The 27972-nt window shown below is 37.3% G+C and overlaps 1 protein-coding gene across 1 annotated transcript in view; it reads right to left on the reverse strand.

Annotated features, from left to right (window-relative positions):
- LOC134659560 (LIM domain-binding protein 2) overlaps positions 1–27972 on the reverse strand; it is a 61182-nt gene that overhangs the window by 24265 nt on the left and 8945 nt on the right. Inside the window, exon 2 of the mRNA XM_063515227.1 lies at positions 21564–21949. Coding sequence (XP_063371297.1) covers positions 21564–21949 — 386 coding nt within the window. The remainder of the gene's footprint in view (positions 1–21563; positions 21950–27972) is intronic.

The following is a 27972-nucleotide window of genomic DNA, read 5'->3' on the forward strand; positions in this document are numbered from 1 at the left end:
CGGCCGTCTGCCGTGGTGCCAGCATTTTGAACTCACGCACACAAAGACAATTTACGTGCTGTGTGCGGAGACAATAAACGCGCGTCTGTGTGCGTGCGTATAGTGGGATCGAGAGGTTATGATGGTTTTCGACAGGTACTGACGAGTACTTGCGTTTATAATTTTTATAAACAATCACATAAATTAAATAGGCTTTCTCTTCTAAAAATAAATTCACCTAAATATGTATCTCCTCTATTTAGACATCACTATAAACAAAGTATAAAACAAAGTCGCTTCACGCTGTCTGTATGTCCCTACGTATGCTTAGATCTTTAAAACTACGCAACGGATTTTGATGCGGTTTTTTTTAATAAATAGAGTGATTCAAGAGGAAGGTTTATGTATTATTTGTTAACCCGTGCGAAGCCGGGGCGGGTCGCTAGTACAATCTAAAACTTTGGTTATCATTAGCGCGCCTTTTTTTCTCATAAATTTTTTAGCTGTTTTATTTCGTCTTAGTGACTTTTATTGAATATTTTTATTACATAAATCAAACTAACAATTGGACCATAAATTATAACAGGAACTAATTTTTATTTATATGTAACATGCATTACAGATTTTTGTAAGTCCAGCTTTCTCATGTCAGTCTTTCTTACATTGACATAAGGTTCATTTTCACCTAGCCTGTAGGTTTATTTCTTGTTTTTTTACTAGACTACTTGCCCCTTATTCACAAAGCTTAGCAAATTATTTCATTTATTTTACAAAATTCAAATCAAGGGTGAACAGGCACCTTCTGGGCAGGCTCGCTCCATCGTAGGCCACGTCTTCGCCTCGGCTAGTCTGTGGCCATGAGTAAGCCCATTTATAATAATAAAAAAAAACTACATTTAACTAAAACTAAACCCATTTTTATCTTAAAAATATTCGTTTGTTAAAATTATAAACAATTTCTCGCACTAAAATAAATGTCAACGTATTTAGGCCACCCTGAACGGTCTAGTAACACGTTATGTTTTTGGGCTGGGCGTAAGTAAAATACAGTGAGTGTTTTAGATAACCATACTCGCGTCGCATACCACCCACGAAGTTATTACAGTACCCTCTATCCGCCCATAGGCCTATAAAAAGGCCTTCTATGCAATCGTATTTTAAATATTAAGCACCACTTTTTGAGCAACTGCATTAAAAAAAAACACGTTGATGAAAAACAAGTATACAGCCTGCCTTTTGACCTATGGTAACTCTAGGGGTGTCACAAGCGCGTAGCCAACACTTTAAAACCTATACACGAGTCGCTTAACTTCAAACTTGGGTAAATCCATGTCAGATTATGCGATTTTGGTATTAAGAAAAGATAGGTTAATCGGGTAGGTATTTGCTGAGAGGGTCGAATGGAATTACCCGAGTTTGAAGTTAAGCGACACACATGGGCCATTTTATTTAAAGTTGTTCCCTACCCCTACACTTTTTTTTAAATTTGTGAATTTCTATGTTATTTCTACTCAGAATCACGAGCTTATTCTATCCTAATAGGTGAAAAAAGTGTCCCAAGATTTTTATTTCGATTCCCTTACTACCTTTCATAGACTTTGTATAGCGGTCACGTAATGAAAAAATCGAAAAATGTATGGACATTGTGGGACACTTTTTTTCTCCAATTAGGATCAAAAGAGCTCGACAAAGCGAAAAGCGCGGAGTAGAAATAACATAAAACATCCCAAATTTGGAAAAAAAGTGTAGGGGACAACTTTAAATACAATGGCCCACATAAATTGTGCAATATACCGTAATATAAAATCTCATTAAAACGTGTTTTAATTTTTGACATATATATCCAAATAAACAGACAAACATTTGAACAACATAAGACGTCACGTTGAAGTTAAGCCTAACCATTACGGGGGCGCAGACATTTTGATTGATTAGGGAAAATAGGTCATAGTCTCATAGTCCACAGCGCAGCGCCCGCTCGTATGTACCTTTAGTAATTGATGTCTGTTTTATACTCTTACTAGCTGATCCCGAGTGACGGTAGAAAATCGAGTCTATTCAGTCTATAGTCTCCACGCTAGCCCAATGCGGATTAAGGACTTCATCAATTAAATCTTAAGTATCTAATATTGTACATATATCAACGGCCTCCGAAACTAGTCGCTACTCGGCTGCCTACGAAAGCAGGAGGTCCAGGATTCGAATCCCGGCAAGGGAATTTATTTGTGTATTTGTTTATGACTAATATTTGATCCTGAGTTGTAACCGTTATATAACTATTATAACTAAAGAACACATTTTCGGACCCATTGTACAGTCAAGTGTAAAAATATGTCCAATAGTTCTTAATTCGCTGGTATAAGAGCTATGGGACATATTTTTAAGTATGATGAGTTAATATTATTATTACTAGCCTATATGGTGTCCCACTGGTGGGCAAAGGCCTCCCCCCCTCGATCTCCATCCGTCTCGGGTTTGAGCAATCTCTGACCATCCCGCCATTCCCGCCATCTCCGCCTGGGCCTGATGAGTGCACCCATATTTTACAAGCTTTTATTTACTTTCACCTGACCGTTTTCTGTTTGTTGGTCTGTAATCAAATCTTGCAAGTTAAATTTGATCCACTTTCCGGTTTCCGATTGAGCTGAAATTTTGCATACACATGTAAGTCGGGTGACAATGCAATATTAGGGTACCATCGAGCTGATCTGTGGCCATAGGAACTCTGTGATGAAACAACGCAACCTAATTGTGTTAGGGGTTTTTAGAATTGTCTCGATGAGTATTACTTGTCTGTCGTAAGAAAAGTACAGTCAACGATAAAAGCTTGTACCAAAAATGAAATTTTTGCCAAAAACTTATTTACATTTGACTGTACAAGCTTTGCTTAGTTTGGAGCTGCGTCGATCTGTGTAAGATTGCCCCCAAACATTAATTTACACCTTGCTAAATCCAGTGGTAAGCACAGTGGCAATAAGACCGTTGTTTTTTATCGAGCACAGGTTAACAAAGCTCACGTGTCCGCACCACGCCGGCGCGTCACGTTTTCATTTACGAGTTTAAAAAACGTAACAAGTGATCGATTTCAAGCAACGTTTTTAAATCTGCTCGTTGAAGTTTTTATTCGGTGGCAAGCATTCATATGGCCCGCGTGATGGTAAGCGATCATGGTAGCGTAAGAACGTGTAAGGGTATTACATGCGCGTTGTTGACGTCCGTGAGAGGAGTGACTAAAGTCAATGAAGCTTAAAATGACAGTTATCTACTAAAAACCAATAAAATTAATTAATTTTTATTTTTGAACTCCTATCCGTTTTGATTACGATTACTTCTAATCTAATATCTTAAATATCGTGATTCGTGAAATGTTAACTCAATAAATAAAGGATATGATAAGGTTATAGTGTTTTTTAGTATAATATATATGGCCCAAAATAACCAAAAACTAAATGTATTATGTACCTACATACTTTTTTTAAATCTACTTATATATTGAGTTTTGTACATACCTATACACCAGTTGTTCCTAAACTTTTCAGTCCGGTTACCCCTATGACTAACTAGGGAACCTGATTTTACCCCTCCTCCCAATGTGGTAATAAAAAATAAAACGTGTACGTTTGTTGTATTGTTAAATTAGGTTAGCTTATTACCCCCGTAAAATACCAGTTTTACCCCCACGAGGGTAATTACCCCCAGGTTAGGAACCACTGCTATACACGGAAAATCCTTCAGTTTTTTTTATTATGTATAGGGGAAATATAGTACCTGATAAATAAATACGTTTTTATGAAATTAGATCTTTACATTTATAAATTACCATAAATATATAAACTGTTAACGTCAACTGTCTACTAAAAGTTAAATCTAACATAATTCATATTTCACATACCCGAAAATTTTAAATAAGTGCACTCAAATAACTACTTTATTTACTTTAACTTAGTGCTCAATTTAAACTGCAATTCATGCAGTAAAAGGGTTCAGTAATTTCGCAGTAGCTATATACTCGTACATTAAGTATCAATATATTTCGAGCAGAGTACCTAAGCTCACGCAAACACAGACAGTTTGTACGGTGTAATAGCATTTGACAATTACCTGTACGTGTGTGTGTGTGTGTGTGTGTGTGTGTGTGTGTGTGTGTGTGTGTGTGTGTGTGTGTGTGTGTTCTCGGTTATGTTTAAAATAATATTTTTTATCGGTAAAATGTACTCTTGTCCTTCTCTAGAGGTAAATAGTTAAATTTAGAATAAAATACAAGATCTTCAATTTAGTTTTTATAGTTTGTCAAAGGACTGTCTCATTTCAAACATAGACAGAGAGAATCATACTATCTTTGTCCAAAAGAAAAGGATGAGTATAGTTCTCCTGGTTCTTACTGACTGACAAATTGGTTTGACCAACTATATAGAGTTTACGTAGTGAATTGAATATTGATAAAACCATTTTTTTTTTCGAATATATATTCATATGCACATGCACAATAATATATACCTATACATATATACATTACATATGTAGGTATATGTATAGGTACTTAGGTAAAGTCAGACCAAGCTAACTCGGCAGCGATTTTGATAGCACAGGCTGTGCAAGTGTTATCTTAAACGTCATAATTTAATAAAAGTTTGACGTTTAAAACAACACTTTAACTAGAAGATCATGATTGTCAAAAAGTATAGTCAAAAATCTGAAATGAAATTCAGATGTCTTTAATAATTTTAAGATCTGCATCTAAATAAATAATATCTTAGTTATAGCTGGTCAAGCAGATCTTGTCAGTAGAAAAAGGCGGCAAATTTGAAAAATTTAGGCGCGAACGGATATCGTCCCATAGAAAATTTGAATTTCGCGCCTTTTTTACTGACAAGATTTGCTTGACCAGCTATAGTACTTACTCTTATATCTACCATAAACTATATTTTCCGTCTAAAAACAATTTTCAAATATGAAAATTGAAATTGATTTTAGCGCCCTCTGTGACTGGGCGGAGACAACTCGATGTCAACAAAAAGTTACCACAGTATTTTGGGGTTGCGATTGCAGATTTTATAGTCTCCCCATTAATAAACGTCCGTCCCGCTCGCTCTCGCGTCCAATTATAGCGCCGTCTCTGTCTACATGCAAATGAAAAATCAATGGACACTCAGTCGCACAAGTGACTTTAATAAAATATAATGTTGAGTAATTGTTTTGACTATGGATTTTGTACTAAAAAAAGTTGTATTTAATTTGTTTTGCGTATTTAAGTTTTTATTAAGTTACGCAAAACTTTCGTACTTAAGTGTTTTTGTTTACGTACATGTAGTAATATAACATTACTCAATACAAAATACATATGTAGTTAATTAATGTTGGCATAATATAGTATTTGTTTACCTGAAGCGCTGGTGGCCTAGCGGTAAGAGCGTGCGACTTGCAATCCGGAGGTCACGGGTTCGAACCCCCGCTCGTACCAATGAGTTTTTCGGAACTTTGTACGAAATATCATTTGATATTTACCAGTCGCTTTTCGGTGAAGGAAAACATCGTGAGGAAACCGGACTAATCCCAATACGGGCCTAGTTTACCCTCTGGGTTGGAAGGTCAAATGGCAGTCGCTTTCGTAAAAACTAGTGCCCACTCCAATTACTGGGATTAGTTGCCAAGCGGACCCCAGGCTCCCCATGAGCCGTGGCAAAATGCCGGGACAACGCGAGAAAGATGATGATGATGATAGTATTTGTTTACCTACTATGTGTCTATATGTAAACAAATGCTGTATTTGAATAAAAAAAGCAACTTTTCGATCACTCACTCACAGCTTAGTTTTCACCGGCTAGCCTATTATTAAGATTTTTAATAAGTGAATTTGACACTTACTTTTTAATTCAAGTAATGCGGCTGGTATTCGGATTTGTATGACGCTCCACCACTAATACGACTGACGACGAGGTTTTTTTTAATTCAAAATCTCTTGATCGTATTTTCAATTATTTGGGTAAGTACTTATTTTAAGTAAGATACCTACCCGAAAAACTTCATTAATTATATTAAGTTATTTCTAATTGATTTCGACCATCGATATTTTCATTATGGTTAGTTGTCAAACTAAAACATATTCGACAAATGACAATTAATCACTGACTTTGACACGATTCAATCGCAATATTGTGGTGTGTTTAATCGAAGGACGATACAATTCTAAATAACCTATTTGTACCTTGTTGCATCGATATAAGGTCTACTATTGATCAGCAAAATGTTATTATTATTGTTAGTATGCGAACTGGCACCGTCAACATAACACTTGGCCTACATTTAAGCGAAATTCGCGTAAAAGGGTGAATCAACTTTTTCTTGTCACTCGTTGCCATGGTTACATTCCCCTGGGTCACTCTTTAAACCCTGATTTTTAGGCATTTTAATTCTCCACACACGCTTTTTTATGAAACTTATAAACCCTTTCCATAGAGGGTCGTCTACCAAGCGTGTCAGAAGAAGGTGGCGGACAATGTCTTCTAACAAAGTATGCTACTATTGTCTCTTGGCTGACCGGACAGAATAACAACAAGAAATAGTTGATCCACCCAAAAACTTGCAAATGGCCTGTTAATTTTGATTATACAACGACTATAATGACATAAATGACACGTAGAACGACACTCGTGACATTTGACCTACATTTTAAGCTACATTTGCGCAAAAAGTTTTTGCTGGACTAGCACGCTCGCGGGAAGCATATTTTTTCTGTCAACGTTGCTTTTTGCTTTAACTTCAACTTCAACATTTATTCAGCAAATAGGCCACAAGGGCACTTTTACACGTCAACATTGAATTTACATACAAGCAAAATAATTTTTACATCAACAATTATTAAATACAACTACAACTACCAAATCAAACTAACGTAATACAATTACTTAGAGATGTATAAGGTCTCTTAATGTCGAATTACATAAAAAAACTATAATAATAATATTAAAATAAAAACAAAACAGATACATGGAAAAACATCTAAACGTATTTAGAGGTGTAAATGTCTCTAAGTGTCAGAACTAAAAAAGAACATAGTTTATCAAATTATCCTTAGAGATGTATAGGGTCTCCAAGAGTCACAATCCTGTATGATTAACACATTACGAGAAAAAAAAACAATACGAGAACCGAATGAGGCGTCTCACTGCAATTAAATTAAAAAATAGAGTTACTAAATATATTCGTGTTAGCTTAAACAGACCCGTCTCCACAAACAGCACCCGTTCACGAGTACGACGCGTATCTCAGCCATCGCCTCCATCAACCTTCATTCGGGAAAGTGGCGACCCGATCAACGACGCCACCGTAAGCAAAGATTTTTAAGCGAGCATGACATGTTCAAGCTACCGGCCTATATTAATATTAAAATAGTGATAACACTTAGCTGTGAGACACAGCATTTTGTGCTCGTATGTTACATAAAAGACGGTATAGCTTCACATATTACTAGCCTAAATTGACTTAGAGATGTAAAGGTCTCTAAGTGTCCGAATCATTAAAAATATAAGTATGTACAATAAAATAAAAATAATAAAATGAATAAATACTTAGGGATGTAAAGGTCTCCAAGTGTCAGAATCATTAAAAATAAAATAAATAATTACTTAGAGATGTATATGGTCTCCAAGTGTCCAAAACTAAAATTAAATTAAACAATATAATCAAGCGAGAACATGATTGTCCTCACTTCTGACAACTTTTCCACTTTTTGCCTGGACTGTAAGCTGTCAGCACCCTAGTTTGTAATACCAACTTACCAAGGTGGCAAATAAATAAGAGCACGGTTCGCCTTATACAACTGAACCGGAGATTCGTAAAAACAAAGCTGGCGGATTAGCAAAGAAATATAATTTGTAATTCGCTCGATTTTTTAATTACCTATTTATCATTGTGAAGAGACTGACGGTCCGATTAGAAAAATGATCTGTCAGTGTCAAAAGTGAAGACGTGTATCTGTAACTATGTACAATCAGTGTATGCAGGGGGGGGGGGGTCACGGGTACGTGTCTACCTAGGGAATAGAGCTGCACATTTAAAGTTAATGCATTTATTTAATGACAATAACACAATGGGAAGTTATTGAATGGGTCATAAAATAAATTTATTTCATTTACTAGCGAAGCGTAGAAATCTTGATAATGATTATTCAAGTCTAAATTACCTAACATAACTATATCTACAATACATTAAGTATGCTATTTATTACTAAATAAGCAAGGGCCGATTCTGTGGCTTTTCACAGTAAGTATATATGTCTTAGTTTTACAGTTATAGTTAGACCAAGCAAAGTCGGCAGTTATTTTGGTATAGGTTTTTTTTATTATTAGGAGCCTATAATGTCCCACTGCTGAGCAAAGGCCTCCCCCCACTTTTTCCAGTCCTCCCGATCCTGTGCAGTCTCTGGCCATTCCTTTAGAAAGGAGTCTAACTCGTCTCGCCATCGCCGACGTGGTTTGCCAACTCCTCGTTTTGAGCTGGGCTGCCACTCTGTGGCGATCTTGGCCCACAGCTCACTCGGCAATCGGCAGACATTCGGTATAGGTTGTGCAAGTATTATTTTGAACGTCAATCTTCTATGGAATTATCTAATAGGTACCTTTAAACGAGCAATTCTTGTTTACTTATTTCTATATATATTTATCACTACATAGTATATAACAGAGTCGCTTCCCGCTGTCTTAAAACTACGTAACGGATTTTGATGCGGTTTTTTTTAAATAGATAGAGTGATTGAAGAGGAAAATTTACTATATTAGGGGTTTACGGCCAGGAAAATTCGATATAGCTAGGTCTTATCTCTGGGAAAACGCACATTTTTGAGTTTTTATATGTTTTCCGAGCAAAGCTCGGTCTCCCAGATATTATACTTTAAACCTAACATCAGAGTGTAAGCCGAAAACGTAATACATCTACAATTATATCGTTGTTATACAGTCAAGGGGTGAGCCACGTGCCGCCCCCCTAGCATGGCCCCACCGCAATCATTTACTTGCGGTAAGCTCACTGGTTTAAAGACTTTAAAGGTTTTCGTTTACACCTTATTAGTGCTGACAGCCTGGTGTTACGACTGTTACGAGTATGTCTATCTGTAAAAAAAATGTTTATGTGCAGTCGGAAACTTTTTTTTTTAAACCCCTTGTATGGCAATATATTTTCTAGAAAAGTATTTATATTTGGTAGAGAATGCCTCAAAGCGTTAAGTTCGCCATTTGTATTATTTTTGTGTACATTTGTGCAATAAAGTTAAGTATAATAAATAACAAAAGGAGTTTATTTTCGCGCGATCTTTTATTTTTTATATGTATTTAACAAAAAAAATTAATAAACCATTCTTAAAAACGATTATCATTGCAAAAAAAAATTATTTAACCGTTAACAGTGAATAAAAAAATCAAAATCATTTTCGGTTACAGATGTAGTTAAAGTAACGTCACAAAGTTTGTGACTCGCCCCTCCCCCTTGTCACAACATGTCACAATTTCTTATGAACCCCCCCCCCCCCCAAACGTGTGATGTAATTAATGGATGAGCCCATAATTTCCCATCAACAAGTTTAACTTTAAAGTCTTTTTTCTACTCCCGTACTTTTATTTGTCATTTAAAGGGGTCGTGCACACACCTTTATACCCCTATCTTATAGTTTGTCAAGACAAGTCTTTAGTCTATTCCCCAAAAAAGTATTTGTGCATACACGCAGTATCTTTTTGGCACTTTTACGATACTTCGTGTAATCACCACTTAAAAAAATATTGTATGAAATACATTGTTGCCAACCTAATTTTAATTGTCATCTCTGACTAGATGAGTGAACCATAGACATGGTTTTTTTTTCATTCATTTTTTTCCCGCTCGTACGGAATTCTTTGCTAGTTCTTGAATGAAAAATATTTGTTAAATTTACAATTTTATTTCAAAGTGCTTGGTCGTAGAAACAGTATTCTATGCAACGTTGTTTAACTGAGTCAAAAAATACTCGTGGCGTCTTTATTAACAATTTTCAGCTTCGCCTCAAATTGTTACTCACGCCACTCGCCTTTTTTGACCTCTCTTAAACAAGGGTTGCATAAAATACTATAAAGATATGATCGATATTAAACTTTGGTGAGACATAATTTAAACTGTTTATACGACAACGGTTTCACCCACTTGAATTCTCGAGCCTGAGGATTGACCCCCGAAGGGCCCGAAACATGTCGCCAATAGCGACCAAAAATTCAAGTGAGTGAAACCGTTGTCGTATAAACAGTTTATAAAGATATGGTTTTAGTATTAATGTTTTCGTAATTCATGTACATACATAAAGTAATTACGATAAAAATGCAGACAATAGACTATCTGATATAGGCCATACGTGCGACTATTATAAAGTGTGCCAGTAGATTAATTATTTTGTAGTAATTGTACAATTGTACAGTCGCCATCAGATATATCAGAAGGTCTAGCATGAGTTGCGTTCTCGCGCGCGACTCCATACATCAAGCGCGACTTCAAGTATGCACTCGCGCGCGAGAACGCAACTTATGCTAGACCGCCAGAGCGACCAAGGTGCTCACAAATATCTGAACACGCCTCTATTGTCAAGGCGTTAGAGTGCGTGTTCAGATATTTTTGAGCACGTCGGCCGCTCCGATATATCTGATGGCGACTGTACATGTCTAGGAATGTTATTAATTGCGTATTTCTATTCAAATTAGGTAAGTGGCACATGTTGAGTTGAGAATATAATTGTTTAAGGACAAGTGTATTCTAGATAGACGCCACCATACAATCGAGGTGAAGCGGTTATTTTAAACTAATAGGGGGTATTACTGCAATATTCTGCCGCCAGAGTGCAGCACTAGCACCCATCGTAAACCATACAGTAACTTATACATACTGTGCCTTAAACTGTGACAAGTTTTCACAGACAATAAAATATTACATTGACAGTATTGATACATCAAGGCGGTTTGTTTACAAAGGGCCTACCGGGAAACGCGAAAATCGAAACTCCGCTATCTGCCTCTTTATCGCTCGAATATACAAGACTCTTGCATTGCAAGAGTGATAGAGAGAGTCACAGAGGTTAGATCACAAAATTTCGACTCTCTCGTTTGCGGTAGATTGTGACTGATTGTGGTAGTGGCGCCCCCTACGCAGAGTTTCGCGTAATATTCCCTATTTGACATGAATTCAAGTAACAAGTCATGTGTAAAAATATGGGTGCATACAACTTACTCAAAAATAGTTCTTAATTAGCTGACATAAGAGCTATGGGACATATTTTTGAGTACGATGAATTTTTGAGGTTATTTGTATAGAGATACAAGCAAATTTCGTCCTTATGGTAAGCGACAATGTGGTACCTTTTGCTTACAAACGTCACATATAATTTTAATGATTAAGTTATGTAAGTACATAAAGTCTATTTTTTTATTCGGTAGACTAAAATGACATTTCATAGTATGAAATGACGTTTTATGTTCATACTATGAACTGTCATTTCAGTCTATCGAATAAAAAAATAGACTTTAGGTAAAATATTCAAATATAATGCTTGTTACTTAAGTGACTTGTCTCAGTACGTAGAGCAGTTTTGTTAGTCTACAATTTCAGAATTATCACAAATAAATCAAATAATACTTTATTTATTTATAAAAAAAATAGTTACACAAAAATTTTATACATCGGCAGAAAAAAAAAATAAGGTCTAATCTCATCACCCCTCAAATCCAGCAACCAACGGAAAAATATAAAAACGTCAAAAATCCATTTTGAATTTGGAACGATTTTGATCGGGGAGCGCGGCAGACGACACTCGAGGCCCGTGCCGTCTCACTCCACAGTCTTTACTTATGTACATACCGCGACCGGCCTCACCTGACCCCTGTAACACCGTACGAATACCCTTCCATTACTATCGGGGGCATACGCGCAGGGGGGGCAGCGCGGGTCAACTAAGAATGGGCGCAGCGGTACCAGGGATCCATAGATATAGGTAGATAGAAAGGTTGTAGTCGGGGTGGGCGAGTACAGTCGTCGGCAGCGATAGAGAATTATCGCTTGTTTTTGTTTTAGACGGTATAACTATTTTCACCACACCAGCTCGGGAAGGCTTACTTTGCACTTCAAAAACCGATAGCAAAGTTGCATTTTATTCACATGTGAGGCAAAGTAATCAAATGCAAATTTTGAGTTGTTTTCTTATGTTTGCTGGTAGATAGACTTTTAAATGATGATTTTGGATGATAAATATTTAATAACATTCATTTGGATTTGATTTTGTTTGATATTTTACATTTAATATTTGCTTCGGGTTGGTGTGGTGAAAAATTTTGTGTTTCACTCGGGGGTAAATTTGTTTAACCCTCGTGCTTTGAAACCCTCGCAACGCTCAAGATTCCAATTTTCGAATCACGAGCGTAGCGAGCAATTATGGAATCTTTCGCTTGCTCGGGTATCAATATTAGCACGAGCGGTTAAACAAGAACTTTGCCCCTTTGCAATTTAATTTAAGAATTAGTGCAATAGATTTTTATAATTTGACGTGCTGATCATTATTATCATTCCGTCCGTCATATAATAGAATATTTTATTTTAATTATTTTTTGCATTTACGTTAAACATACAGGTACATAAACATACATAAATGGTTTACTAGAAGAAATCCCTTAGAAGTATGAGACCGCCTTTGTACAGCAAGCTGCTAAGTGCATATTGCATCATGCCTACACACTTTATGAATGAATTCCATTCATAAACTTTACCCCTTTAAGGGGGAAGCATACATATTTGCAGCTGTGTGTACGTTATATTTATTTTGTTAAGATTGTAATTTTGTAAATTATTTTTTCTCGTCTTATATATGTATACAGGCAAGTAGTTTCCAAACATACATACATGCGATTTCATTTAATACGATTTGAATAATTTTATTGATTACGGTAACAGTTTTTATTAGTATAGTAACGGCACCAGTCATGGGACATTTAAGAGGAAATTTGGAGTATTTGTGATATTTCCCTGATACATGTAAAAGTTCTACCGCTTAGCTTGTTAAAAGATGAATATCCTATCCTTCTTTCATGTTTCAGGCGTGTTGTATCAAAGATACTGCAGTTAGTTTCCACATAATTAATAAATTAAAAGTATGTTTTTTTTCTCCAGTCATGGACACCAAAGCTCCAGTAATGGAACCCCGGTAATGGACGTGGATCCAGTAATGGGCCCCCTATAATGGGCGTACCCTATCAGTATAAGATATTGGAATAGGGAATAAGTTTTTGGCAAAAAACTAGTTATTAGTCATTTTTGTCACCCGATTGCATTGTCATCCGATTTGCATACGTATCCAAAATTTCAACTCAATCGGAAATCCGAAAGTGGCTCAAATGCCATTTCCAAGATTTGAACCACACTAACTAATACAGGGTGGATTTTCTTTTTGGGTCAGTGAGGGCAGCTACCAGATCCCGTGCTGCTACGAGAAAACGGTCTTAGAAGACCTTCCCTCGATTTCAAATTAATGAAGATTGGCTTTTACAGATTTTGGAAAAAACATACAGGGTGCGAGGAAGGTAATTTTTGACAAACTTTTTTTTTGATGCCAATCGATCCCATTCCTATTGAGGATCAAAAGCTTGTATGGAACAAAAAAAAAATCCGGCTAGAAAAGCCACAAATCGAGGAAAACATTTCCCATACAATTTGTATGAAAATGAAAACTTATATTTTTCACATGCTATTTTTGTATGCCAATCGATTCCATTCCTATCCAGTATCAATAGTTTTTTTGGGGTCAATGGAAAAAGTTTTTATTAATTTGTGGCTTTTTAGTACATTATCGTAAGTTGACCCCAAAGAAACTATTGATACTAGATAAGAATGGAATCAATTGTCATAGAAAAATAGCATGTGAAAAATAAAAGTTTTGATTTTCATACAAATTGTATGGAAAAAGTTTTCCTCGATTTGTGGCTTTTCTAGCCGGAATTTTTTTTTAGGAATGGAAATTTAGGAAAATCCTCAATAGGAATGGGATCGATTGGCATCAAAAAAAAGATTGTCAAAAATTACCTTTTTCTCGCACCCTGTATGTTTTTTCCAAAATCTGTAAAAGCCAATCTTCATTAATTTGAAATCGAGGGAAGGTTTTCTAAGACCGTTTTCTCGTCGCAGCACGGAATCTGGTAGCTGCCCTCACTGACCCAAAAAGAAAATCCACCCTGTATACAAACTAACAGGGCAAGTTAAATAAAATTTTGTAAAAACGATATTAATTTATCCGAAGTCCGAGAAGACCTCCTGACATAGTTCGTACGAGTAACTACATTATACTTCTGTATTGTTTAAACATGAAATTACGCCATGGCAAGCATCATTATGTAAATTATCCCATCATAGGAGGTATGCAGTTTTACAGCTCCTATAATGGGATTGGGCAAAATACTACTATTTTTTATACATCTCTAGAGTCACAACATAATGTGTTGTATACCTTATCTCATGGTAAATGCAATTAACAAAACACATTCTAGTTTACACCAAGTAATAATTAATTACAATTTAATATATGAACTCACCTCTCTTAGCGAAGTTGTTAAGAATTCTTACTGGTTATTTTTTCCAGTGACACGACAACTTTTGGGTTGGCGCCAATTTCTTAAAAATTAACCGAAATTAATAAAAAGTCAAACTTAAACAGCTCTATGACTCTTATTTATGGTAAAATATTGCCAGTGTTTATAAACTACTTTTACATACTTATTTTAGAGGATTTGTGGTTTTATGTCCCATTACCGGTTCCACGTCCATTATAGGGTCCATTACGTTATTTACTAATAAAATCTGTTTATTTTCAGACAAATCACTCTCACTTCAGAGCTTAAAGTTTTAAACCAAATAATCAACAAATCATTAATAAAAATAACATTGTACATATAATTAGCACTAAACATTGACCACATAATCAATAACAAGTACCAGCACAAATTAACCACAAAAACTTCATTAACACACCATTTCACATAATCGCTTCACGCCTTAAAATTAATTAAAAACATAATTGATAACTTTCCCGCGCAACTGTACCACGCTTCACAAAATATATACGTACTGCTCACCTACATTTATTTGTGCACTCACACAGACGCGTTTTATGGGAGCACACATAGACAGACACGGACGAGCTTTGCGCACACATAGGTAGTTTATTTTACTAGAGGATAATTTTGCGATTTTTATACGAATGGTTTTATTTTATTCAGAGGAATAAATATATTAAATGAATAATGGATTGACAGTTGACAATTTTAGGATTTATAACATACTTAGAACTTTAACAAAAACCGGCCAAGTGCGAGTCGGACTCGCGCGCGAAGGTTTTCGTACCATTACGCAAACAACGGGAAAAAAATCACGTTTGTTGTATGGGAGCCTCACTTAAAAAATATTTTAAGTAGTCTATAGCGGCAATAGAAATACATCATCTGTGAAAGTTTCTCATGAACCGTATCATGGTTCATGAGTGACAGACAGACAGCGAAGTCTTAGTAACGGGTGTCATTCTGAATCCCTAACAACGTTTGTCCTAAAGTCACTTGCCCTAACTGGTTTGTCCTAATGGGCACATGCCCTAACGATCGATTGTCATAACGATTATTTTCCATAATGTAAGGTTCTGAAAAATGTTAAGATTTTAGAACTTGCTGCCACAAAAGTAGGTTAGGTTAGAGTTAGAACTGCGACCCTCGCAAAAAAGAAAATATGCTTAATAACATTAGGATAAATAATCAATAATTAGGGAAACCAAAATTAGGGTTTTTAGTGTTAGGACAACTGATCATTATGACACGCAATATTAGGGAATGCAAAGATAGGAGAAAAGACTTTAGGGATTCAGATATAGATCAGATCCCTTAGTAACTAGAGTCCCGTTTTTACCCTTTGGGCACGGAACTCTAAAAAGTGACAGAGAATTATGAAATTCATACAAGGAAAATTGGCAGTCTTCGAATTTGAATCAATGGTATTGGAAAATATAATATAATTTTATTTGTATTCATATTGAACAAAACAAAACAAAAGCGACTTTGTTCCATTTAATAATGATTTAAATGTCATTGTAGGTAATTTGTCCCATACCTATACCATAGAGAAATATAAGTAAAGAAAGAGTGGTAACTCCATACATCAGTTATCTTACCAAAACGCGAGTTATTTTGTAGTCGACATCTATTCTATACCACTACCACCAGTACGGCTACCATCAGTTTGGCACTGACATAAACGCCATCGAGAACGTAATTTACTTTCTATACATCTCGCTCGTACTCGCATATTAGTGCGAACGAGATGTATAGAAAGTAAATTACGTTCTCGATGGCGTTTATGTCAGTTTTGACACTGTCAGTGACTCATGGTACGGGCTCAGTTATCTCACCAAAACGCGAGTTATTTCGTGGTCGACATCTAAGCCCGTACCATGAGTAATTGACAGTGTCAAAACTGACATAAACGCTTTCGAGAACGTAATTTACTTTCTATACATCTCGCTTGCCCTAATATGCGAGTACGAGCGAGATGCATAGAAAGTAAATTACGTTCTCGATGGTGTTTATGTCAGTGTCAAACTGGTGGTAGTGGTACTAATGTCAAGGTAGTGGAACTATCAGTACCGCAGTAACTTTGACAGTTGCGAAACCTATTATGGAGGCAAACTGGGTGCATAGCCAAGATGACAATCGCACGTCGATAAACGCTACCATACGAAAAGGAAAAAAAAACCGGCCATGTCCGAGTCGGTTATTATAGATGGCGCCAGATTAGGTTAAAAGAAGTTAATTACCTCCAATATTCATTTGGTTCTAATCGGATGCAAGAGGAATTGAGGGAACACCCAAATTTTTTAAATGCAACTGAAGGATATTCAACTAGATTATTTTTATTGTAAATTACGCGCAAGTTCTCACTACTATTAGTGATAAGAACGGTCTAAAACATGTCTGGCCGCCGTTATCTCACAGCGGTCAGAGGTCAACGATTAATGCAATATATACGAATACAAGGATCTACAATCTATCAAGGCAATGATGCAGGTTTGGAGTCGGTCAGGTGGTTCAAAGTCCATTTTAAACAGTGGCTGATCTCATGGCGGTCAGAGGTTATCAATGGTGCAGATTTGGAGACGGTCAGGGGCCCGTTTCTGAAAAGCTTGTAACTTGCAATACAAGCGGATGTCACTTTTTGGACAGTTTGTATCTCAAGTTACCAGCTTTTGAGAAACGGGCCCTAGAGCCCGTACCATGAGTCACTGACAGTATCAAAATTGACATATACGCTATCGGGAACGTAATTTACTTTGTATACATCTCGCTCACACTAATAGTAGTGGTAGCCACACCACACAGGTGGTTCAAAGTCCATTTTAAACAGTGGCTGATCTCATGGCGGTCAGAGGTTATCAAGTCAATGGTGCAGATTTCGAGACGGTCAGGGGCCCGTTTCTCAAAAGCTTGTAACTCGTAATACAAGCGGATGTCACTTTTTGACAGCTTTTGTTAGAAAGGGACTTTGTAATACAAGTTACAAGTTACAAGGTTTTGAGAAACGGGTCCCAGTTGGTTCAAAGTCCATTTTAAACAGTGGCTGATCTCATGGCGGTCAGAGGTTAGGTGTAGGGATTGCAATCCGGTCCGGCGGATCCGGTAATCCGGCCGGACCCGGTACATTTTTTAAGCTTCCAGATCCGGCAAATTTCACCGGATCCGGTAAAAGGAATAAACGCGCTAAAATATAAAATAACAGCTTAAAACACTGCTAAAATTTAAAAGTTCTCGCCAATATTCGAACGTAATTCTATTTTAATGCTCCCCTCCCCGCGTTCCCGCTCGCAAACAGCAACACAACAACTTGTTTATTAGTTGACGCCAGTCTTCTACCGACGAAATATGTGTCGTCGTAGTGTTGTTTGAGATTCCCGTGCACCGTAAGTAAGTACTGAATTGTTTTATATTTAATTAATTGTGTTGTTATATGATAATATAACGTACCTACATGTTGTTTCGTTTAATTTAGTACAAACCATTATAGCCCAGTTATAATAAGTGTTAACTGCATTTAAAATAGAATTAAGAAATATTTCATTCAGCAGTCAAGTAAATGTTTTGTCGAATTTAAAATAAATAGAATATGTTATTCTGTTATTATTATGCTGCTTCATAAAGCAAAGAATTGAAAGCACCTTTTTGTGGGAGTTGTGGGGCTATAGACATTTTAAGAGAAAAAGAAGATTTTAATTTGTGTGACTGATTATTGTAATAAGACTTAGTATAATAACGTAATAAAAACGTTGATTTTTTAAACCTCAAACTGTCGTTTTATTAACGCATTAGAAAAATATCCTTAACTGCGCATATAACGCTAAAAAACATAATAAAATACGTGACTGGGCGAATTGTTCATCCGCAATACCAATCCGGCCGGATCCGGCCGGATCCCCGGATTGAGGCTAAAATCCGCCCGGATCCGGCCGGATTCAAAACCAGACCGCCCAACTAGCAAAAAAGTCTCAGATTGCGCACTTTATAAGAGTAGTGAGCTTATAGCGCTCTTATTTTTGTTTTGAACATATCATCGCTCTTATATTAGTCTTAGACAAGCTAATACGCACTTTAGTAAGTTTAGTCTTATTACCTAGTCTTATATATGTATATAAGAACATTTTATAATACCATTATAAGCCTGTCGCTCTTACAATAACATTTACAAAGTCTCATTGAACTTGAGAGTACCTAGTTTTATATCCACATTCTCTAAGTTCATTTGATCTTATATTAGACTTTCTAAATGCTATTATAAGAATGTAAGACTAATATCAACATGGCATAATACTAATATGAGCCTCTCGCTCTTACAATAACATTTACTAAGTCTCAGTGAACTTGAGAGTACCACATTCTCTAAGTTCATTTGATCTTATATTAGACTTTCTAAATGCTATTATAAGAATGTAAGATTAATATCGACATGGCATAATACTATTTTAAGCCTCTTGCTCTTACAACAACATTTACGAAGTCTCATTGAACTTGAGAGTACCTGGTCTTATATCCCCATTCTCTAAGTTCATTTAATTTTATATTAGATTTCTAAATGCTATTGTAAGAATGTAAGACTAATATCGGCATAGCATAAGAACACTGTAAGTACGTACTTTTCTGATCTTATTCAAAGCTATAATAAGATCAACAGCAGCACTTTAGTAATATATTGGAGTGATATAGGATCAAGACACTTATATCACAAAAGTGAAGATCAATATAAGATGGTTTGATCTTAAATCGTTTTTGGGAACACTATTGTAAGTATAAGTAAAGCAAGGAACCCTAATTTATTCAACATGGCCATATCATTTGTATTCAGAATGCTTATAAGACTCTAATAGTGCGCTTGAAAAATACAGCTACAGCAATGGCTGATTATCAAGGCGCTAGGCAATTGATAGGCGCATGAAGTTTGAAGTGTAAAACAGGGTCTACTTTACAGTAAATAATATTTTCCCATGTGAATACTTACCATAACATAAACACACGATGATAAACAGCACGTTATTATAGTTAACATAATTCATAAACACTTACACTAATATATTTTTGTCACGTTGCAGTTAATTTCACCCGTATATTTTATACATCACAAATAGAATGTTTCAAATCTCTGTGTGAGACTGTGTGACCTTACAAACAAATCAATATAAGCCTATGTAGACTTACAAGATACTTACGTTCGACCAACTTAAGCCTATGTAGGCTTACAAGATACTTACGTTCGACCAATATAAGCCTACATATGTAGGCTTACAAGATACTTACGTTCGACCAATATAAGCCTATGTAGTTGTAGGCTTACAAGATACTTACGTAAAAGCGATATTAGCCTAAGGCAGCTTAATTTAGTTTGGAAAACGATTACTGTGAGTGCAAACAGCATTCAATTAGACTGATATTAGAACGATATTAAAATAAATACTCTTATAAGTTGTGCCCAAATCCGGGCTTAGACGATGATATAAAATCAATATAAGAGCGAAAAATTGTAGTCTAGAGACTGTTGTTAGAGCGCTTTTTGCTAGTTGGGCGGATTGCAATCCCTAGTTAGGTGATTGGTGGAGGACAAAACAGTCGAAATGAAGATTTCGAATCGGTTACATAAATAAACAAAATAAATAAATATTAGGGGACATCTTATATACACAGACCAACCTAGCCTCAAACTAAGGAAAGCTTGTACTATGGGTGCTACGCGACGATAAACATACTTATATAGATAAATACATACTTATATTATATACATAGAAAACACCCATGACTTGGGAACAAATATTTGTGTTCATCACAAATAAATGCCCTTACCGGGATTCGAACCTAGGACCATCGGCTTCACACGCAGGCCAGACCGGTCGTCTATGATTTTAAATTAGCTTTATAATAGCAAATCTTATTGCGGTCAGAGGACAAGTGAATGCATCACGTATCACATAACCCTATAAACGCAATATTTAATTGCAGATTTTGATAGAATTGTGGTCAGGTAGTTTAATCGAGGTCCGTCGTCAGATTGTGGATACAAAAGTTAAGCAGAAATTGTTGATTTAGGTAGAATTGGTCAGGTCAGGCTGCGTAGCCATCATGCCAATCGCTTACGCTCCGTAGCGATTGAAACGCAACTGTCACGGTCGAACTAATATGAAAGAGTGATAGAGACACAAAGCGTTTCATTGTCGAAGCGATAGCGATTGTAACCTTGGCTAGGCCGGCAGGTGCATGGGTCAATCAAAGTCTGTTTTCGGCAGTGGCATATCTCCTCAGGACGGTCATGAGTCACACTACGGATGAAATACGTACGAGTGCAATCTTACAATGTCAGAAATTGCTGATGTAGGTAGAATCGGTCAGGTCACCTGACCACAGCATCTCTCTAACAAAACGCGTCTGTTACGATCAGCACAGATATAGCCGCTAGGTGGCGACAGCGCCACGCGCGGCTTATGGCTTTCACCAAAATTGGGGCCGAACGGATGTACTTTTAGCTACCTGTAGCAAAGCGACGAAATCGCGGAGTGAGACACGCCTGACCTGACTCAGGTGGTTCGAAGTCTTATGTGGCTAATCTCACGGCGGTCAAAGGTTACATTAGGTTAGAGTCAGACCAAGAAAAGTCTGCAGCGGATTTGATAGCCCACGCAGTGCAAGTGTTATTTTCACGTCATAATTTAATAGAAGTTTGACGTTTAAAATAACACTGGCACTGCGAGGGCTGTCAAACCCGCTGCAGACTTTTCTTGGTCTGACTCTAGTAATGTGTTCAGATTCGGAGAGTGTCTGCTGATACTGACTATTACTTTTAAATCTATCCATTAAGTCAAAAGTTGATGTCAATATCAACTAGCCACTATCTCCATGTCATAAGCATGGGTTACGTACGTTAGTTTTCGATCTTCGCATTGGCCCCAAGACCACATATGTCCAACAGCTCCTAGAGAGCATGACATTTGACCAGGGAATCAGAAATCACAAGCAACTCACCTATCAACAGGCGGCGGTAGCGGCGCCATCATATGCGGATGCGGGGGCATCGGATGCGGCGGGTGCGGGTGAAACGGGGACCCGGGCGGTGCGAAGTTCGGCCCCGGGAAGTGCCCCTGCTGGGGCGGCGGGCCCGGCGGGAAGCCCCCGCCGCCGCTCCCGGGCCGGGCCGAGGGGCTCCCGAAAGGGGCAGCATAAGGTGGACCGGCGAAGCCCGGGCCGGGGGTGGAGGGGGCCGGGGAGGCGGCGAAGGCCGGGCCGGCCGGAGAGCCCGCGGGCGGCGCGAAGGACGAGAAAGGCGGCTCCGGGTTGCCGCTCTTCCAGGCCGCCGGAACGCCCGGCGCGTCGTCCAGCGGCGGCACGCGCCGCTGCAGGCCCACCGACATCTGTGGGAGAACAGCGTTAGATGGTGGACACAAACTGAAGAGAACAGATGGAGCAGACAGACAGCCAGATGGTCACCAAAGCTTCCAGCCAATGTCACTGCTTCAACCGTATAGACACTAGACAGTGGCTTGCTACTCAATTTCACTGCGTCTGTCGGAAGAGTTGGTCAGCGTCTGCGTCTGGCCTTCAGGCAAAGACAAGAAGCGGTGTGGACCCCCCACCGTGGCGGCACGCACGAGCGGCATGATGTATCACGTCGTAAAGTGTCATTTAATAGAACTTGCTAACTATGTAAACAAAAGTTACTAGTAATTTGACATTCAGTGTCAATTTTAGTATGACGGTTTGTTTACATTAGTTAGCAAGTTCTATTGAATGACACTTTAATAGGTAATCCGTCTAGACCGGACACTCGACGCCGCATGCCTCCGCGGCGGGTGGTGCCACACCGCTTCTTGTCTTTGCCTGAAGGCCAGACGCAGACGGTGACCAACCCTTCCGACAGTTCAAGATTACTTTGAACGCAGTGAAGTGCCACTGTCTAGTGTCTATACGGTTGAAGCAGTGACCTTGGCTGGAAGCTTTGTTGGTGACCATCATAGCATTGTACAGCAGTGTTGCCAACTTGGGGGTCAGATTTGATTACCTTTGTGGTTACTTTCCACAGTTTCCACCCATAATGGCAACCTGGCGACTTTTTTCTAGAAACTTGGGCAGAAACTGGATCCCCAAAAGTGGCCAAAGTTTAGCATAAGTTCGCAAGCCTGGCATGTAAAATTCCGAGTTTAAACAAATACTAATGATGAATTTCCATGCTTTCCCAAGATTCCAGACATGAGGAATCGAGGAAGAAGTTTTGTTCTATAGGATTTGGCTTAAAGAGTTAGCCAGCATCCATGCCAGAAAAAAAAAATTACACTATTCTTAGGATTGACAGGTACCTAAAACCTATGCTGGTGCCATCTGTGAAATACTTAGATTGGCCAACCTCATTTATGGATATAATCTGGCCAGTAAAGTTGTCAATAGTAGTCAGTGATAATAAGCGGGAAATTAAAAAATTACCGATACAATGTTGAACACAATAAGTAGTTATTTGTATTGTACAGTAACCTGCAATAATATGTTGCTCTTCGAAGGCCGCAAAAATATGTAACACGCTCTTATGGCTCTACAAATAAGATCGTATCAGATATTTGTGCGCCGTTCGCTGTGCAACATATTGTTGCAGGTGACTACAACAAGAGAGCAAGTTAGATATATCTTCATGTGCTTTTTTTGAGTGCTGTGCGAGCGAAAGATTCTATAGAATCTTGAGCGCACGAGATGTAAAGAACTTTGATTACATGTAGTAGTGTAGTTCACAGTACACAAGATACTATTTTCTACTCCAGCACTTAAATGTGTCAATTAAATGACTGACAGTGATATCTAAAGCAATGTCATTTGAATGCTTTGTCTATAGGCTCATAAGATGACTGCTAGCAGTCATCTTATGAGTATAATACAACTGCTTTATTTTTTTTAAAGATACAAGTTCCGATCATCTTGATTGAAAGAGGTATGTTTTCATTTACAATAATAACTCTTTTTTTTTTAAATAATAACTCTTTTTTTTTTAAATAATAACTCAATTTTTTTTAAATAATAACTCTTTTTTTTAATAATAACTCTTTTTTTTTAATAATAACTCTTTTTTTTTAATAATAACTTTTTTTTTTTTTGCTGCAGCTGTCATAGAAAAAGTAATGTATGCAACAGCTCATAATTGGTTCCTAAAATTCTCGGGTCTTTTTTTACAAAACTCGACTACGTCTCGTTTTGTAACTTCGACCCTTGAATTTTAAGAACCCTTATTATATCACTGTTGCATAAACTACTATTACTTACTTATTCTGTGACAAGACTTTTCACCTCAGCAGTAAGAACATATTTGGAAGTAAAAATACAAAATAGTCTGTGCGAAAAGAGAAGAGTAGTCGAATGTACTGGATTCCATACATTTCACGACTCTTCTCTTTCCGCACAGACTCTACAACCTGAAAAAATGTAATCCTTCTTCATCACTTTTCGCTCACGTTTTCTCAAGGTATTCTACAATTAATTACCGCAATAAAACAAAACGAAAGAAATAATATGGAATTACGACCATCAAATCAATTTTATTGACAGTTCAATCGACAACTTTTTTTGCAAAAAAAAAAAATAAAACTAAGATACGGTCCGAATTGCGGATACCTTTCCATTAGCGATTGCTAAAAAACCGGCCAAGTGCGAGTCGGACTCGCGCACGGAGGGTTCCGCACCATCAACAAAAAATAGAGCAACACAAGCAAAAAAAACATCAAGCAAAAAAACGGTCACCCATCCAAGTACTGACCCCGCCCGACGTTGCTTAACTTCGGTCAATAATCACGTTTGTTGTATGGGAGCCCCACTTAAATCTTTATTTTATTCTGTTTTTAGTATTTGTTGTTATAGCGGCAACAGAAATACATCATCTGTGAAAATTTCAACTGTCTAGCTATCACGGTTCGTGAGATACAGCCTGGTGACAGACGGACGGACGGACGGACGGACGGACGGACGGACGGACGGACAGCGGAGTCTTAGTAATAGGGTCCGGTTTTTACCCTTTGGGTACGGAACCCTAAAAAAGAATTATAGCTGGGCAACCAAATCTTGTCAGTAAAAAAAGGCGCGAAATTCAAATTTTCTATGGGATGATATCCCTTCGCGCCTACATTTTTCAAATTTGCCGCCTTTTTCTACTGTCAAGATCTGGTTGACCAAGATATTTGGTTTTCGTGATAATTACTAATAATATTAACGTGAGAGGGACAGAGGGATTAGAATCCAAGTATTTCAAACTTGTATTTTTCTGATTCTAAATATTAAAATAATAAATCATCGTCTCTATCTCCGTCGCAATGAAGCAGTTAGTAAAGCAGCATAACTCCATTTTTCACATTTTTGCGTGTTGTGATTTTATGGTAGTAGCGACATCTATCGGTAAAAATTTGAGCTAGGTGATTTATTTTATAATTTTAACATGTTTTCAGCTTATTATTGTTAGACAGAATGCTGCAATGCCGAATTTTACTTTATCCCCATTTCCTATGTGGTAGTCAAATCAATACACCTTATGAAACAAAGTCCCCTGCCGCGTCTGTCTGTTTGTGTGTTTGTATATTCGCGATGAGCTAAAAAACTACTGAACGGATTTTTATGCGGTTTTCACCTTATCAATAGAGTGATTATTGAGGTAGGTTTAGGTACCTAGGTATATAATTTGTTTTTAAGGTATTGTGCAACCCGTGCGAAGCCTCGCTAGTATTATTATTATTTTATTTTATGGCATCTAGTAGAAGACGGAGAAGTAGACCGCCGTACAGATCTAGAGCTAGATTAAACTGGTTTGGACTCTGTATGCTATAGGAACAACCATGAGCTAGGTCAAAATAGTTTGGTTTCTTTTAAATAGAGCTCGCCGTCCTAAACGATGTGTAATAAAATTTGAAAGTTCCGCCGCTAACAGCTATTTTTCCCACGGCTATGTACGAGTATATACAATATGCAACACTATACAGAGGCCGTTTAAGCTAACTTTGCACCGACTTTGACAGAAGAAAGTGTGGAAGTGCTACTATAAACGTCATATTTTTATAGAAATTTGATGTTTATGGTGACACTTCCAAATTTTGTCATGTAAAGCCTGTAGTTAGCTTATACTTCTTGTAAACGCCCGATTATATAGTCTCCCCGACTTGATTGGCTATGTGCGAAATTGGTGGTAATGGAAATACAAGCAATGCCAACGCATGGCGTGGAGAAAATATGATGTTTCGTAGGACGAGATCTTCATTCTATTTGGTAGCTGCCAACAGTGCCAACTGTCAAACTATATAATAATATGTCCCACACCCACTAGGGCGGCGCTACAGTCATGCACGAAGGGATAGCTTTCGTAACTTGTTGGCTATGTGCATAATCGGTCAAATAAAGAATTTGTCATCAAAACATCGTTTCCTACCCCACACTAGCTTTTGCATGAGCCTTTGTTCATCTAGACGCTTTTTATTTTTTTATTAATGGTATCTTGTTTCAGCGATATGTAAACAAACCAAGTATGTCACTGTAAGGTAATACTAAAATAAAATTTTAAACGCCAATAGTATGTATGTATGTATAAACTCTTTATTGTACAAAACACAAATTTATGGCACAGGATAGGCAGTACAAAGGCAATAGTGTATGTTACAACCTGGGTCGCATTTTACAAAATACCTGTAATGTAACCTGTAATCGATGTTGGTATTTCTATCTGATAATCGTATGTTACAAAATATAGACGCCCAATGCAAATGAACACAATGTCAGGTCTTTTAATTAAACGCAACCCTGGTTGTCACTTTTTCCTTACAATCTTTTGAAGATTAAGTCTCAATTTGAACGTAACTAAATGCAATTTTTCATACTTATTGTATTCACAAACTTAAGGCGTGCGCGGGGGTCAAAGTTAACACGTAGTTTTGTAAGCTTTTGACAATGAAGGGGTAACCTAACCCACTGGGACAAAACCGGTCACATGAGGGAACTGTTTGTGTTAGGGTGGGTCATTCATAGCCATTTATTTGTTGATAATAATAATTCATCACTGCATAGAGTTCATAGATATATGCTTAACTATTTTTATAAGACACCTACTTTACATGCACTCATACATTTTATAATTTAATCTATCAGTTTTTTTTGTATCGCAGTTCGTGGGTTTGTTATTTTGGGCGTAGGTAAAATTCTTACATTCGATTTGTAAAAGTATATCATGTAAGTACATATGTACATTATGCCATGTACTATTCAGTTAACTGATTATTGTTCATTCATTCGTTTCAATAGCATTTAAAAAAATGTGATCTATAAATCCCCGATAGGTAGAAGTGCCTAAGTAAAGATAAAAAAAGCAACAATGTATGGATGGATACGGATGTCTATACGCGTAAACCATTAGCAACACATGAAAGTAATTTTGATCTATCATCTGTTAAAATTATACAGTAAGGTCGGTTTGCAACTGCACCACGCGCATACTGTTCAACATCAAAATAAATATAGCATCGGCAGCTGTCATCCCATAAAGAACTGGTAACTTTTTATACACGTCAAATCAGCTTCTTTTTTCAAATAGGGTATTTGACTGACTACTCAAATCAGTTACTGCAAAACTGAAGAAATAATTAGGTACTATGAGATTTATATGAAACATTGAACAAGTGACGTCACAGTAAAGTTACGTAGGTACTTACTTTCTCTTTATAGTTCTTTCCGATTCACAAAATCGTCACTTTCTGTTTTTGTTCCACTAAAACTTAGTTTTTAATCTAAAGAGCCAACAGGAGTGGTCATTTCTCCATACGAACGTACTCGACTGTTTCCTCCGTGGGTTTTGAAGCTAGAGCAATGATTTTTTTCAACACAGATTAATATTGTCAATATCTGTGTCGGACCGTTTTGCCTTTTTTGATATTTTTGTTTTTTATGGCGCTAGAGCCCTTCAAAAATGGCCAAAATGGCCTAATTGACTATGCCACAAAATAATTACTATCCAATTTTTTTCAATAATTATGTCGTTTCCACGCAAAAAGTCCCACTTTGTCACTTGCCATAAGGACGCCTTAGTGACATGCAGGCAGGTTATGCGTCTAAAGATACAAGCAAATCTCGTCCTTATGGTAAGCGACAAAGTAGGACCTTTGACTAAACTTCGACACAATTTCCTCGTGATTTCTTTCGTGCATGACGTGTAATAATTGAAACAGTCAATAAAACTGTAACGATGACGTTACGTTGATAAAGATTCGGTGAAACCGGCCCGCGGCCTAAGACAATCATCGGGTTGGCGCAACTCGCGTGCTCGCGTGTCCTTGAGGCCGTGAACTCCGCACCTGCATCTGTCATTCTGTACTTGCACTCAACCTGTTTTAGCCTAAATGTTTAAATTTCGTACCAACGTGTGTACAAC

Source organism: Cydia amplana, chromosome 25, assembly GCF_948474715.1.
Source record: "Cydia amplana chromosome 25, ilCydAmpl1.1, whole genome shotgun sequence".
NCBI lineage: Eukaryota > Metazoa > Arthropoda > Insecta > Lepidoptera > Tortricidae > Cydia > Cydia amplana.